At 37.1% G+C, this 15270-nt stretch overlaps 2 protein-coding genes and 1 long non-coding RNA gene across 3 annotated transcripts in view; 2 read left to right on the top strand and 1 right to left on the bottom strand.

Annotated features, from left to right (window-relative positions):
• The window catches only part of LOC122988777 (nardilysin-like), a 33647-nt gene extending 27609 nt beyond the window's left edge, over window positions 1–6038 (top strand). The window contains exons 26-31 of the mRNA XM_044361392.1: window positions 156–203; window positions 346–398; window positions 1574–1657; window positions 1731–1938; window positions 3543–3632; window positions 4984–6038. Coding sequence (XP_044217327.1) covers window positions 156–203; window positions 346–398; window positions 1574–1657; window positions 1731–1938; window positions 3543–3632; window positions 4984–5205 — 705 coding nt within the window. The 3' untranslated portion in view covers window positions 5206–6038. The remainder of the gene's footprint in view (window positions 1–155; window positions 204–345; window positions 399–1573; window positions 1658–1730; window positions 1939–3542; window positions 3633–4983) is intronic.
• A 737-nt stretch (window positions 6039–6775) lies between these two features.
• Window positions 6776–7916, bottom strand: LOC122988778. The gene is made up of 2 exons (XR_006404881.1): window positions 7061–7916; window positions 6776–6991 (listed from the first exon to the last, which is right to left on the bottom strand). It is a non-coding gene; the product is annotated as an uncharacterized LOC122988778 (long non-coding RNA).
• Window positions 7917–9760: 1844 nt separating this feature from the next.
• LOC122989020 (sterile alpha motif domain-containing protein 9-like) lies at window positions 9761–10659 on the top strand. Its single transcript, XM_044361697.1, has 2 exons — window positions 9761–10392; window positions 10501–10659. The coding sequence occupies exons 1-2, from the start codon at window positions 9787–9789 to the stop codon at window positions 10657–10659; spliced, it is 765 nt and encodes a 254-aa protein (XP_044217632.1). The 5' UTR covers window positions 9761–9786.
• Window positions 10660–15270: the final 4611 nt, after the last annotated feature.

Genomic DNA, 15270 nt, shown 5'->3' with positions numbered 1-15270 from the left:
TGTTTCACTGGTTTAAGGTTGATGTAACCTGACGTGTCAAATTAAATGCGTTTCGGTTGCAATCAAATGATCTAATTTCAACTTTCTAGTGAAAGTCGTGTTTTATTCTTCAGACTTTTGATCTGTGTTGTGTATAAATCTTGAATCTGTTCCAGTCGGGGCTGAAGAACCTCAGAGAGCACGCCCTGATGGAGCTGATGGTGGTGAGTTTTAAAATGTTTACCTCCATTTCATCTAAACTAAACTAAAAGAAAAAAACGCCGTCTGGACAGAAAATGTCGTGTTTTTTTTAACTGCAGAAATCAGATTTTCCTGTTTAATCTGAGTCTCTGTCGGTCTCCACAGATGCACATGGAGGAGCCCTGCTTCGACTTCCTCAGGACGAAGGAGACACTGGGGTAACTCTTGTTCATTTTTACAGGATTTACACCTTCAGTAATCCTGTATATACTTACTGCCTCTTGTTTAATTACAATCTCATAATGCAGGAGAGAGTTAGATAGATAATCTACATTCTTTGGCATGTTGGAGCCATTTTATCAGCAACTTCACATGAAAACTAACAAACGGCACCACTTGTATTAGTTCTTTTTAAAAAAATAGCAGATAAAACCAGGATTACAGAAGTGAGGACAGATGTGTGTGAAATGAGAGCAAGTTGAATTCAAACAGGCCATAATGGAAATAAAGTCTAATATTAATATTAAAAATGATAAAGTCATGTTTAAAGAGTTGAATTACATAATTACTCATATGGATAAACTAAGATCCTTCATAAACAGGTGTTAAAAAGTCCTGACACACAGGAGGAGTTATAGTTATTGACTCATACGTTAATGAACACATATCTGCTTAGAACCACATGTTCATATTAGAACTGCAACGATTAAATCAATCGCCAACTATTTTGATAATCAATTAATCGCTTTGAGTCATTTTTTAAGGAAAAAAATGTCCAAATTCTCTGATTGCAGCTTGTTAAATGTGAATATTTTCTGGTTTCTTTAGTCTCGATGACAGTAAACTGAACATCTTTGAGTTGTCAAAACAAGACATTTGAGGCATCATCTTTGACTTTAAGAAACACTGAGTGACATCTAATCGATTAATCAAGAAAATAATTAACATTGATAATGAAAATAATTATTTGCACCTAGTTCATATACTGATTATTAATGCTAAATATATGGAGACTTAAAATAAAGTGCAGTTTATTCATTGACGACTATTTATTTTATTTCTATCTATGTGATGGAAGCTGCAGGAAAGTATTTTCCAACCTTTATTAATGTCAACAGATTGAAATGTGTTCAAACTTCAAATGTATCAACTGCAAAAACTGGAAAATATAAAAGATAAACGAACCACATCATGTGCATCATGTCTCTGTTAAACCAACAGATGTCTTAGATGTGAACAATATCCAGATGATCTGTGAACGCTCCACTTATCTCAGATAATCCACAGAGTTTTTTAAATGTTTGTTTTAAGGTGAAAGAGAATATTTAATCATGTTTTCTCTGCGTCTCCTGTAAACTGTCCACCGCTCTGACCTCTGACCTCTGACCTCCAGGTACCAGGTGTACCCGACCTGCAGGAACACCTCAGGGGTGCTGGGATTCTCCGTCACCGTGGAAACGCAGGCCACCAAGTTCAGGTGAACTTGACCTCTTGTAATTTTAACTCCTGTGTAGCGCCGCAGGTTCTAAACGTTGCGTTTGTCTCCGCAGCACTGAGTTCGTTGACGCGAAGATCGAGGAGTTCCTGCTCAGTTTCGGCGAGCGTTTGTCGGGTCTCAGCGAGGAGGCCTTTAGGACCCAGGTGACAGCGCTGATCAAGCTGAAGGAGTGCGAGGACGCTCACCTGGGAGAGGAAGTGGACCGCAACTGGTTTGAGGTCGTCACACAGCAGTACATCTTCGACCGGCTCAACAAGGAGGTAAAACACACAAATATTTCCTTCTGTATAGTGATTCTCCAATATTCTCCAATAAACTGTGTATTACATGAATTATATCTATACGGCATCCTGTGAAGGCCTGTGAAAGTGAAATCAATCCACAGAGTTATGCAAATAAACAAGAAAACTATGAGACAGGATGAAGTCACAAAACACAAAACAACAATGAACAGGTATCGACTTCATAAACACTAACGGACGCAGTTTTACAGCTGTTCTGTTTGCACTGTCAGCAGTAATACTGATATCGTTTTTATTTTGCTAGTCAGGGCTGGAAAAAAGTTTATTGTCTGAACATTTAGAGTTATTAATATACAGTTAAGCCATAATTATAATAAAGTATCAGATAAGATGTGTTATAATCATTCTGCTGTCATTTTCCCACCTGAGAGAGAAAGTCTGATAGATTCTGGATTTCACAAACACACAGAAAACTTTTACAATATCAACTGCTGAAAAACAAACCGGTGACAGTTTCAATAGAGTTCTTACAGAACAAAAAGTCAGCTGTTTGATATCAGTCTTCTGTTGGTCACAGGGACGCACATACATCTCCCCAGCTGATCGCTGCCATTTCATTTGAATGATTTGAATTTGCTGCAAACTTTCCAAGTTTTAAATGCTGGTGTTAATGAGCCTTAAAGGACAGTCAGGTGTTTATATGAGCAGTGAAAGAGGTTTTTCCTCGCTGTAATCATTCCTCCTGTTCATACTGGATATTAAAAGATCCTTCAAATGTGCTTTCAATGGAAGTGATGGAGGATAAAATCCACAGTGTGTCCACACAGTCATTTAAAAGTCTGAGTTAGTCATATCAAGTGGATATCTGACACATTTACAGTCTTTTTAGCATCAAATTCCCTCTTTGTGTTTCCTCGGACAGTGTTTCCCTGTTGAGCTGCAGGTGGAAGTATAGTAACAAAAAGAGGAACTTTGGCACTAAAAAGACTGTAAGGTTGAAAGATATCTACTTGATTCGACTCATTTGGACGCTGAAGCTTCATATTAGCTTCAGATAAACTTTTAACTGTGGATTTTGTCCTCCATCACTTCCATTGTAAGGTCATTATGAAGGGATCTTCTAATGGTCAGTATGAACAGGAGGAACGATTACAGCAAGAAACACATGTTTCAATATTCATATATACACCTGACTGTTGTTTTAAGACACACTTGAAAAATTGTGAACTCATCTTTTAAGATGATTCATTATTTTGAGTCTGAAGGCAGACCTGAGCGCACACAGCAGAGATGTTAAGAGACACAAAGCTTATTATTGTACTTTCTATGTGCATTAACAGCAAAAATGTAAATATATTTATTGTGAGACTTCAGTCTAAACAGGATCTGTACTGTGTTTGTGTAGCAGTCATCTGTGTAACGGCTCCACCTGGCAGTTAGTAGGTATAAATATTAAAGTAACAATAAATCTCTATGTGTTTGGTCCAACTTTATACATTTAGTGATGTGTAACCAGAACCAGGGCAAGTCTGGACTTAATAAAGTGAATGTGATGCAAAAGGCTGCAGGTCTGTGGTTCTGGTCTGTGGTTCTGGTCTAACCGGCTCTGGTCTCTGCTGCAGATCGAGGCTCTGAAGCTCTTCACTCAGGAGGAGCTGGTTTCCTGGTTCCTGGAGCACAGAAACAGCAGCAGCAGGAAGCTCAGCGTACATGTGAGTGACGTGTTTGTGTTTGTGGACGTTTGCTGACACTTTTTCACTGACTTCATTTGAGTTCTCACAGTTTGAATCAGCTCAGAGAAAAACTCAGAGAAAACAAGGTTTAAGCAACACGTTAGTTGACAATTTTTAAACATGAAGGGAAACAACAGATAAGACAAACTGTACTGATTTGAGCTTTTGGACATTTTCCAGCCTTTTATAGTTTATTTTATGCAAGAATAGAAAACATAACCGATTATTATTTTACATGTTTTATGTTTTATTTGGATCAGTTTGGCACGTTCACTTTGTTCTTCTCCACAAATTGATTTTCATTGAAGGATCTGAAACCAGTGGCTGCTCGGACGGAAGGAAATCAGTTTGAAAAGTGATGTTATGATTTGGAAAATGCTCAGAAGGAATTGAATGTATTCACAGTTTGTAATTAATCTGCTAAAACATGAAAACCTAACGACATATGATCCTTTAAAAGTGCTGTACTCCAGCAACCATCAATATTTAGACATAATTCTTTACCAAACAAAGGTTAAGGTTTATTGACGACACTCATATATCTGAAAATAAAATATATCAGACTTATTTCTATCATTGTCTCTGATGTTTTCAAAGACCATCAACCATTTAACAAGCTGGAGACAGACACCCGTCGACTGTCTGATATGAAGAAATATCACAAAATAAGCACTAAATGTAGATAATTCAATCCTATGAACAAACTAACCATGAAATGTTTTAGGAACACATTTATAACATCACATTAGAAAAGACAACAGCTGTGGGACAAATATACCTGCATTATTAGTCGATCAATCGATTGGTTGATAGAAAGAAAATTAGTTTGAAACTGTTTTAATAAACTATTAATCATTTCAGTCATTTTTCCTGGTAAAAAGGCCAAACATTTGATGAATCCACATTCTCAGATTCAGTCTTTGACTTAAAGCTAGAAAGATTTGGCTTCTACCTGTAATTAAGGAGCCCTGGCTGCTTAATTATTTACACAATTCACTGATTAGTCGTTTGGTCAATAAAACATCAGAAAACTGTGAAAAATGTCCGTCAGAGCCTGAGGTGATGTTATCAAATGTCTAATAAATGGTCTAAAACCCAAAAACATTCACTTTACTAAACTTTAAGACAAAGAAAAGATGCAAATTCTCTTGTTGAAAAAAAAAGCATCAAATGTTTGCTTAAAATTTGACTTGAATGGTGATAAAAATAGTTGGTGATTAATTTTCTGTCAGTCAGTTAATTCTTGCAGTTTTAAAGGTGGAAACTTGTTTTATTTAATGGAACCAGAACACGAGAAAAGTACAACAGGTTTGTTTTGTGTCTGGATCAGGTGGTGGGTTTCGGTTTGGAGGAGAACGACCCCTCAGAGCAGAACACCTCCTGCGCCTCCGACAGCCCCGACAACCCTCCCTCCTCGGCCTACGGCGAAGTGAGCGAGCTGACCTTCCTGCCGGCCTCCTCGCCGTCGCTCCAGGACGCCGCGCTCATCACCGACATCCGGGCGTTCACCTCCTCCCTCCCTCTGCACCCCTACCACAAAATCCTCAGCTAGGTCGCTCTCACTGGGAACTGAACCACGAACCTCTTCACTCTCTCTCTCTCTCTCTCCCTGTACGGCAGAGATAATAAAGTAACCATGGCAACAGCTAGTATTGATAATCGCACTGTTTGATCAAAGAGGACACTGATAGGATGGACAGAAACTGAGAAGCATCTCAGCAAATGTTTTTGCATTTGTAAGTTATTTTCTTTTATGTGAGTGGTTGTAATGATGCTGCATTCACGTCCTGCGGGAAAAAGTTCAGATCCGTTTTCATCAAACTTCTCAGAGCAGGAAGTTACTTCTAACACGACAAAACTTCTCAGAGGGACACAATTTTTGTCCTACTTTTAGGAGTAAAAACTATTTTTATTAACTTTCTCAACTTAGGAAACAACTCGTGTCTGTGCTGGTTTTTAGGAGTTCATGCAGAGAGATTCCATGAGAGATTAATTTAATGAAAACACACATATTAAAAGAATATTATAAAAAGAACAAAAAATGTTTTCATGAATTTGAGAAGCTAAAAAAAGATATAATAATAGTTTATGTATATAGCACTTATTACAAAGTGCTTTACAAAGACAAAAAGCAAAAAACAAGCAAAAACAACCACATGCAGACAAATACATCTTCAGAGGCAATATTTATTTAAAAAAAAAAAAAGACAATTATGCATTTATCAAAATCACTGCAGATTAATTTTCTGTTGATTGATCAGTTGATTAATTGTTGCAGCTTTACATTTTGCACTCACAGCAATGACGTGAGCACGTTTCTGTTAAAAACATGTAATTTATCTCCTCTGTAACAACATGAACATATAAAGGGACATATCATGCTTCTGTGATTTTCTGTTATTTATATCCTGTTCTGAAGTCGGATGTTAAACATGGTCAAAGTTCCAAAACTTGAGGTGAACGTAAGTAAAAATGCAAAGTTACCTCGACTTCGTCTTTGAGATTAGGTCAGATTGTTCGCACATGCCCACAAACACCCGTCCATTCTGTAGCCTTTGTTGCTAAGGTGGTTGCTAAGGTGTTTCCATGTGTTGTTCACATTGTCCACTCTCATATTTCAGCTCCAACATGTACAGATGGATTTTATACATTTGGAGTTAAGAAGGAGAAAAAGAAGTGAAATCCTGCTACTATAGTTTGTTTACGTAGCCTCCAGAGCCGGAGGAAGCTTCCTGAAGCTGACCAATCAGAACAAAGTGGGCTCATCAGGAGGCGGGGCCTTAAAGAGACAGGAGCTAAAACGGCCTGTTTCAGACAGAGGCTGAACTGAGGGGCTGCATAAAGGACCAGTAGAAGATAAATAAGGAGTTTTTAACTGGAAATCATATAAATATATTCCAGTAGAGCCCCAGAATATAAATATAGAGCTGGAAATGTGCAGAATATGTCCTCTTTAAAGAAAGCTCCACCATTACTAATTTTAAACAAATAAGTAAATAATCAATAAATGGTTTGGTAGGTGAATGAATGAATCTGTGCATAATCTGAGGAGCTGTATGATTTACTACTGCAGAAATGATTAGTTGTGACAGAAATAATCTCAAAGCTTTTTTTTCTGTCGCCATAAGGCTGTGAAGACCTCGTGGTCATGTGGAAGAAGTATGTTCTCCTTTGCATCCCACACAGCGTCAAAACCACTACAGCTCTCCAAAATATCAGCCCAGATTTCACAAGTTAAGAAAGTTGATGATTTTAGTCCTAGTTCTTGAAGTATATTTGCGAGAATTTTTGGACAGTTAGGACTGATTTCCTGCTTTTAGACGCTGGATAAATACCAACTGTTTTCATTATTGTAAAAAAAAAAAAAAAAAAAAAAGACGATACACAGATTTTAGGTGGAATATGACACCTGGAAATTTGAGTTTGTTTCAAAGTCTGGCATCGCAGAGGAAGAATGTAAGGAATAATATCTGTTACTGTGAAGAAGCTGAAGAGAAGCAACCATGACATCTTGATGTTTTTTAAATGACACTGATTGGCTGATTTTTTTTTTTTGTTTGTTTTTGTTTTTTTCCTCCCCGGTGAAGTGAATGCAGCGTGACGACTCAGGGCTCTGGTTTAAATTAAGTCTGTTGTGAAAGACGAGAAGAAGAACACATCTATGATTTTAATGTCACTTCAGCCAGTATCACTGAAAAACAAAACATTTCACAACATGTTACATTTGAGTTTACATATACATGTTCATATTGTAATATTTTGTTAATGGTTGATGTACATGAAGAAGTTGATGTATAGACTCTTACAGGATGTGGTGGCCAGTGATACAAAACTGTGACGTGTTTGAACTCAGAATGTACTGCGGTAGTGTACGGAGGCTGAAGGGTGCCACCTAAACAATTAGACTTTTAATTAAATTTGTGTTTTAATGACGATTAAAGATATTATTAAATGGTTTTTGTTTGTTTATTCTGCCTTTAAATAATGAGTAAATTAATAAACATTAAAAGTACTTGTTATACAGTATGTGTTAAATTTTACACATTATCATATTCCATCTTTTGTTCATGTTTTAATGTTTTACAGTTATTTTGACCTGATTTTAAACACATTCAGCTAACAATATCAGTCGTTGAACAAGAAAACAATATCTTAAACTCCACCTCAAAGGTCACTCCACCTTAATTGATCCTGGTCAGGTTATGCTAACCCATTGTCGCTAACTTCAGGGCTAACTCCCTTCACTTTTCCAGCAGTGGTGGAAACAGCAAATTAGACTTTTCTTGGTCTTGAGAAGCTGCAGCATTTATTAACTTGACACACTGCAGTCTATACTGTACATTTACTGCCAGACTGACAACTTACTGCTAACTTTTAACAGAAGTTAGAGCATCTTTAGCTTCTGTACTGTGAGGTATTTCCCAGTGAAACAGAATATTTGAGTGGTGTACAGTTACAAGAGGAATTTAAATGAAATCCTTTGCCTTTGATTGGACCGCAGGGCTTAGAGTTTAACGTGATACAGAGCTACAGAGGACTGTTGGCTCCACACACATCTCGCACCAGGGAGAGATGAATGAATTAGACCTCGGCCACATTGTTCTGTAAATGAAAATAAAGTTTTTGACATTTGATATCTAAACAATCCCTAACCCTCTTCCTGTCTCTCTCCACATTGCTCTGTTTGCTACTACGACCCACAAACAGTGAAGTGTGGTTTTATATGACCGGTGTGGTTGCTACTTGCCCAAAGTCACATTTGATTGGATGACTTTTGTAAACGTCCCTAAGTGCAGGATGAGTCATCAAACATTTGAAACAGTCTTACAGGAAGAGAAAAGAAGAAGAGATTTTGATGTAAAAATACACTGATACTGTTTTTTTTGTTTGTTTTTTTTTTACATATATTTGGCATATAACAAAAGATGAATGAACAACTAACACAGGGACACAGGATTAAAACTGGGAAAATGTATTTTTCATTTCATGGGGCCTTTAAAGGAGCAAGGCTACCAAGAGTTTCCCAGACAACGACACAGAGATTGACTCACATTTCCAAACAGGCCTGTACAATTATAGAAGAAACACTGAACTTTGTGTGCTATTCAGCCAGTTTGCATCACTGATGGAATATTGTCATGTGGACGTGTTCAGGCCGGGAGAAGTTTGGTGCAGACTGGAGCATTTACCAAAAAGTTATAGCAACTTCCTCTGTCATGGCGAATTTTCTGCAAGGTGAGACATGTCTGTCTTGCTCACACATGTGGCATCAAAGTGATGCAAGTTTTGGGCTCTTTCACTTGAATTTCAATAAGTAAATTGAAAACTGTTGATGAGTTTGTGTGTAAAACAAATTAATTTCCTAATTTTCATCAAGTCTATTTTTAGAAAACTGGTCAAAGTTTGATTGACATGTGTACTGTCAGGTGTGTAGAGACAATAAGTAACTGTATTGATGTCATATATTTGATACATGCATTAATACTTTCTGATGTGAACCTACACTTTTAGATCTGTGAATGTTTTTAGTGTTCAGTCTTTGTAGTATTCAGCACTGATCTGTTCCTGTATCATATTATAAGCTTTGTGCTACTTTGGGGTTTTTGTTTTTAAAAGCAAATTGTTTTATTGGCATTTAAAATTGCCTCCCACCCCTCTGATTTCATCAGGTGGGGGACAATGATATAGATTGATTCTGTATGTTGGTTTTCCTCCTGTCCTCCCCAATTATTTGAGTCACCAGCCGCCACTGGTGTGGGAGTTGAATGCAGCTCATTTTTGTAGGATACAGCAGAAAGGCCTATATACATACAGTACATTATATACAAACTTTGTATGAAGTTTGGTGTTATTATCATTTATTTTACAATAATTATAGGTCTTATATTTATAATTCAGTAGTGGGGATGACCTATGAGGGGAAGGGAAAAAATGGAGTGAGGGTGACAGTTTAGTGATAAAGTGCTGCAGAAAAATACCATCAAAACTAAAATTTGTAGCTCTGTACTGCAGTTTTTCCTTTATTAGGGCCCAAGCACCTAGTGGTTCGCTCACACTCTCCATTCAAGTGTATGAATACTTTTCTGTGTCCAGCTGCAGTTACTTATTGTCTCTACACACCTGACAGTACAAAATGAGCGAGTCAACAGCTGAGCCACCACCTGAGATTGACACCTGGACCAAAGAAGATGTCCACCTGTGGCTGATGACAGAGGTCAAAGTTCATCAGACTTGTGCAGATAGGTTCATTGAAGAGGAAGTGTCAGGAGAAAATGTATATGACTTTGAAAAAAAAGATATATTAGAATTGGGAATAAAACACGGTCCTGCTGTCAAAATCACATCTTATCTAGAGAAGCTGAAGGAAGGATCACAACATGAGTCACAGTTACAAGCATGTGTAGAAAACTGGACAAAGGAGGAGGTGAACAAGTGGTTACTGCAGCATGTGAAGGTAGACGTCAAAAAAGCAGAACGACTCCTGGAGGAGGACGTGTCTGGAGATTGTCTTGTTTGCTTCAAGAAGCAGGACTTTCTGGACCTGCAGCTGAAAAGTGGCCCTGCTGTGAAGATTCTGAAAGAGCTCGATCGACTGAAAAATAAACCAGACCTGACGCTGAATCCTGTCCGTCGAACAAGCCTGATATCCAGGCTGCGTCTGTCCTTCACACGTAAAAGGCAAGAAAAAGAATCTCAAAAGACAGATCTGCCACCGGAGAATAAAGAGGAGAAGACTACGGTAACACTTCAGTGTTTTTATGTTTGTTTTTATAGAAAAATAAGAAGTGAGGGAAGGCTCTGTTCAATCCATGTTATGTTTTATTTTTTAATTTCATGTCTTTTGCAGAACCCTGCTCCTATCATTAAGAATACCCTGGACAAACTCGGATCAAAAGACCTAAAATCTTTCCATTTCGAACTGAGTCATTACACTGACTCAGAGTACAAACCCATTCCTTGGGGGAAACTGGAGGATAAGGACACCATGGACATTTATGCTACTTGATACTTATACAGTTAAGAGAGAAATATTACACTTTTTCACCCCACTACATTTATTTTAAAGCTTTAGTTACTTTTTTAAAATGATCATTGTTAAATATTAAACTTGTGTTTCTCAAATGTTTTGTCCCGTGTCCTCTTGCTAGAAATCTGTGTAGATGTACTTTTTCTCGGTTTGTTAGCAGTCTGATATATCTTATTCCTCTATTATCTCTGTTGTCCAAAAAACATTAAAAACAGTCAGCAGGCCACACCGCTGCACTGGGTGACAAACTAACGTGACCAAACTCTTCATCATGAAGAGGTTGGTCACGTTAGTTTGTTTAGAAATGGCTTTAAAGACTAACAGCGATCACATTTTTAGTCTCTGGAGAGTAGTTCTGTGTAAGGCAGATGCCACTGAGCATGTGCAGGAACACGGTTCTGTTTAAAACTTCACTAGCTTGTTATGCTACATATCACAACCTCCTGACTTTGTGCTACATTATACATTTCTCAAAAAACTTCAGTAAGTCCAGAGCATGTACAGTAAAAGTATTATTAGCTAAAAGTACTTACAGTATTAAAAGTAGAAATACCTGTTTGTAAAAAGTCACAGGGGACAATTTTCCGCAACACACGTACTTTTACTTTTAATTCTTTAGGTGAATTTCGTCAGTAGTTCTGTACTTTTACTTAAGTTGGATTTTAAACGCAGGACTTAACTTGTAATGGAGTATTTTTTAATTGACGAATTATTAATTTTACTTGAGTATCTGAGCAATTCTTCCACCACTAATTTACAGTATGTACAGCTGCATATATTCTTCTTTACTGCAGTGAAGCTGACAGATTTCTGTAAATTTTCAGAAATGTAACAAATTTAGAGTCCGCAGATTCAATTTCACCTGCTATAACTTGGCCATGGACTTTATGGAATATTATCATAGCAGATTATTCATTAATCGATTCATTTATTTACTTCTTTCAGGTCAAGTAAAGCCATATCACAAGTGTTGTGCTGATGAGAAGGACACAGAGGACACAGTGAAGTCAGACTCATCGTCCTCTTCCAGATGTAGCCACAAGAAGAAGGAAGAACAAAATGTTTCCTGTTTCATGCATGTCAAATTAGACCTCCCATCATGCTTTAATTAACAATCTTTATAACAGCAGCTGGATAGTAGAATAAGGCTCATGATTTTGTGAAAATAATTTTCAATCAAAAATGCCAAAGAAGATTGGTTTAAACTTCAATTTCATGTTTGGAGGCACCAAAAACACTCAGAAGTCCTTCCCACTCCTGTCCATATGGTGGCTGTAATTGCACCATTTTTGTTGTTTGCTCACTGAAAGAGGAGGAGGAAGGAACCTCCAGGAAGTGCGTCACACTTTTGAGCCAATTAGACATAGTGGCCTAACTGTGTAATTATAACTCCCGGGTCCGACAGGGGCCCAAAGAGCATTTTCCCCACACACAATCATTGGAAATGGAGTGGCTGTAAACTGGTGGATACATTTTTTTTGAGCGTCACAATCCTGATGGTTGAAAATTTGTCAGTTGAAGCTGAACTGTAAATGAACTTTTGTGTAATTTCAAGTTAACATTCCTGCTTAGATCAGCAGGAGGTCTGAGCTGTGACGAGAGCTGTGGTTTCTGCACCCGACACAGACACTCGACATCACTGACCTTTGACTGAAATCTTGTCAATGTTAAAAATATCTTATATTGTTAGAGTTCTAAGAATTGTGTTGTGCAACGCAAACAAAGAATTATCCAGTAGTTTGTTGATGTTCTGATTGTTGATCATTTATGGATATTGAGATGTAAGAAGCTTTAAGATGAATGATATAAAAGTGGGGGCCAAAGAGTTCTTGGGGCTTTTCTGCTTTTTGGCCTTTTTTGCCTCCTTTTCGCATTTTCGCCTTTTTGACTCTTTTTAGCCCTAGAGAGGATATTTTCTTAATTTCTTTTTTACATTTAGTTTTGAATTTTACTTTTTTAAACTTGTATTATGAAACTTAAATAAAACTGGACCGCACTTTGTACTCCTTCCTGGCTCATCTCTGAGGTCTTCTGGTTAGCTCTTTAAGGTAAGCAATTTTGCATCCCCTGACATTAACATTAGAAATGAAACTTGGCTCTAAAATAATGATGAAATTGCTAAGGATAAAAAATAAAATGTCTATGTCACTTTGAGCAGTCATTTTGAGCAGGTTTATTCTGCTGATTGATGTTCTTCTGATGTGCTTGTAGTCTTGTTTGCATGTGATTTTAGGACACAAGTTAAGGTTAAGAATATTTAAATGATTTCTGTACAGCATATATTGATTTAGCCTTTTTTTTAAAAATGTTAGGGCTAGGGAGCTGAAGTCACTCTGTAAAACCATGTGAGTGTCCTCACCTTACAAGAGGTCTTCCTCCAGCGATAACCTGTTAAAGGGTCATCTTGAAGTACTTCCAGCTCTCAAACACCTATTTTGCACACATAAGTTTTCATGCTATCCAGCTGTCAGGTATTCCTAGCATAAGAGGCTTGAATAGATGATACAATGGCAGTTAGTGATTAATAGAATCTAGTCTGATTATTGGTTTCCCCTAAGCAGGCTAAGATAGTTCTGCATGTAGATTCTGGGAAGCCCGTTCGAAACCGAGGTCAGAGGTCATGAGAACAGCCTTGTCAGTGTTATATCAACATAGGGTAGGAGATATTGGTGCGTATTAGTCAGAGACCATTTCAGATCCATTCGGTGTGATACATTGATACACTGGCTCGGTGTGCATGTGGTTAGGAGGCAGGGTTAAAGGAGACGTTAGTGCTCTTGCTTTATAGGCCCCACAACATGAAAGATCATGCAGAAGCTGTGCATAAGATTCAGGTAATTTTATAACTGAAGGTAAAACTTTTTTTTAAAGCTTCCTGCACCACTGAGCAACCTTTATAGGAATGAATGTGGCCCCACCTCCAACGCTGTATCCAGTTCTCGTAATACATCCATGATGGTAAGTGGGAATAAATGATCATTTTAACCCAAACTATGATCTTTCCCTCACCCTAACCAAGTGGTTTTTGTGCCTAAACCTAACCAGACCTTAACCACAGTGTTGTCATATCATAAAACATTGTTTTGTACAAAGTGCACAGTGAAGAAACAATGCTTACAAATCTCATGACCACAGCAGACAAACACCAAAGAAGCAGTTCTGGTAAAATGTTTGTATATCACATATAAATAACATTAGAGCTGCAACGATTAGTCAACTAATGGATTAGTTGATCAAAAGAAAACGAATCGCCAACTATTTTGATAATCAGTAAATCATTTTTTAAAACCAAAAATTGGAATATTTTCTGCTTCCAGTTTCTCAAATGTGAGAATTTGCTGTTATTCTTTCAATTTTTACTGAAAAACATTTAAAGAAATTGACGGAAAATGTATAAATTTTATTTTCTGATTGCAAATGGAATACTTTGGGGTTTTGGACTATTTTTCTGACCAGGAGTTAAAATTAAACTTTAATATTTCCATTGAGGGAATGGTTCAGACCTGAAAAACATGTCTTTGGTTTAAATATTTTATTCTCTTTAAACATGTAACTTCAGTGTAGAGTTGCAACAAACTGATACAGATTAGATATCAGACAATGTGATATTTCTTTCTTTAACTTTGAGCTACTTATGGGGCACTGTAGAGGAAAATACATTCACATGGTGTGACTGTACTGACTGTATATTGGATCATTGTCAAGAGGATCTTTGGAGTTCTGCTGCCATCTGCTGGCTGCTTCCCATTCAGACCAGAGTGATCTGATAACTGAAACTTTGAACCCAGTGACATGAACTGATGTAAGAGGGCCTGTTCTGTTCTGGGTACACAATATGTAAACATCAAACACCCTGTCAGGTGACCTGGTAACATTTTGTTAATTGTTCCGAGAGTCCAAACAGAGGGTGGAGTGGGATGGTTACCATCTTTAAAACCAGGTTAAAAATAGTTTTGTTTTTTTGTTTTTTTTCCATTGCTTTGAATTAAATCTTTGGTACATTTACTATTATCCACATTGTGCTCACATCCTCCATTCTTATCTGCTTCTCTGTTTTCATCTCTTTGGTTTCTTCTAAAATGTTCATCTTCTTTTATGTTTTAAATGTCTCATGGTGTATTTTGTAAGGTACTTGTACTTTACTTGAGCATTTCCATTTGAGTGCATAACATTTTTTACGAAGACAATAAAAAAGCAAACAATTTAAACAACAGAATATTAAAAATATTTTATCTCAAATCTTCAACATCAAATAAATGAAGTAGAGTAGAAAGTACAATATTGGAGGTATATGGAAGTATAAAGTAGTATCACATGGAAATACTCAAGTAAATTACAAGTACCTCAAAGACTGTTAGTCTGGGCTGTTACTCCAAATATTAGTCATACAACTGTGATATTATAATATTTATCATAGCCTATAAGTATTAATAAGGATCCAACACGTTCATGGAAAAATAAAAGAAGATGATGTGATAAAATAAGACAAATCAAAGACATGAACACAAGGTGGAGAGAGAGAGAGCAGCAGGTGGAGGTGGTGTTGATGTGGACATTATTACTGAGGTAAATGCAGCCAAACACACTTCA

The sequence above is a fragment of the Thunnus albacares genome, chromosome 9, assembly GCF_914725855.1.
Source record: "Thunnus albacares chromosome 9, fThuAlb1.1, whole genome shotgun sequence".
NCBI lineage: Eukaryota > Metazoa > Chordata > Actinopteri > Scombriformes > Scombridae > Thunnus > Thunnus albacares.
Note: the sequence above shows the minus strand (reverse complement) of the source record. Positions and strands in the feature narration are given on the sequence as shown.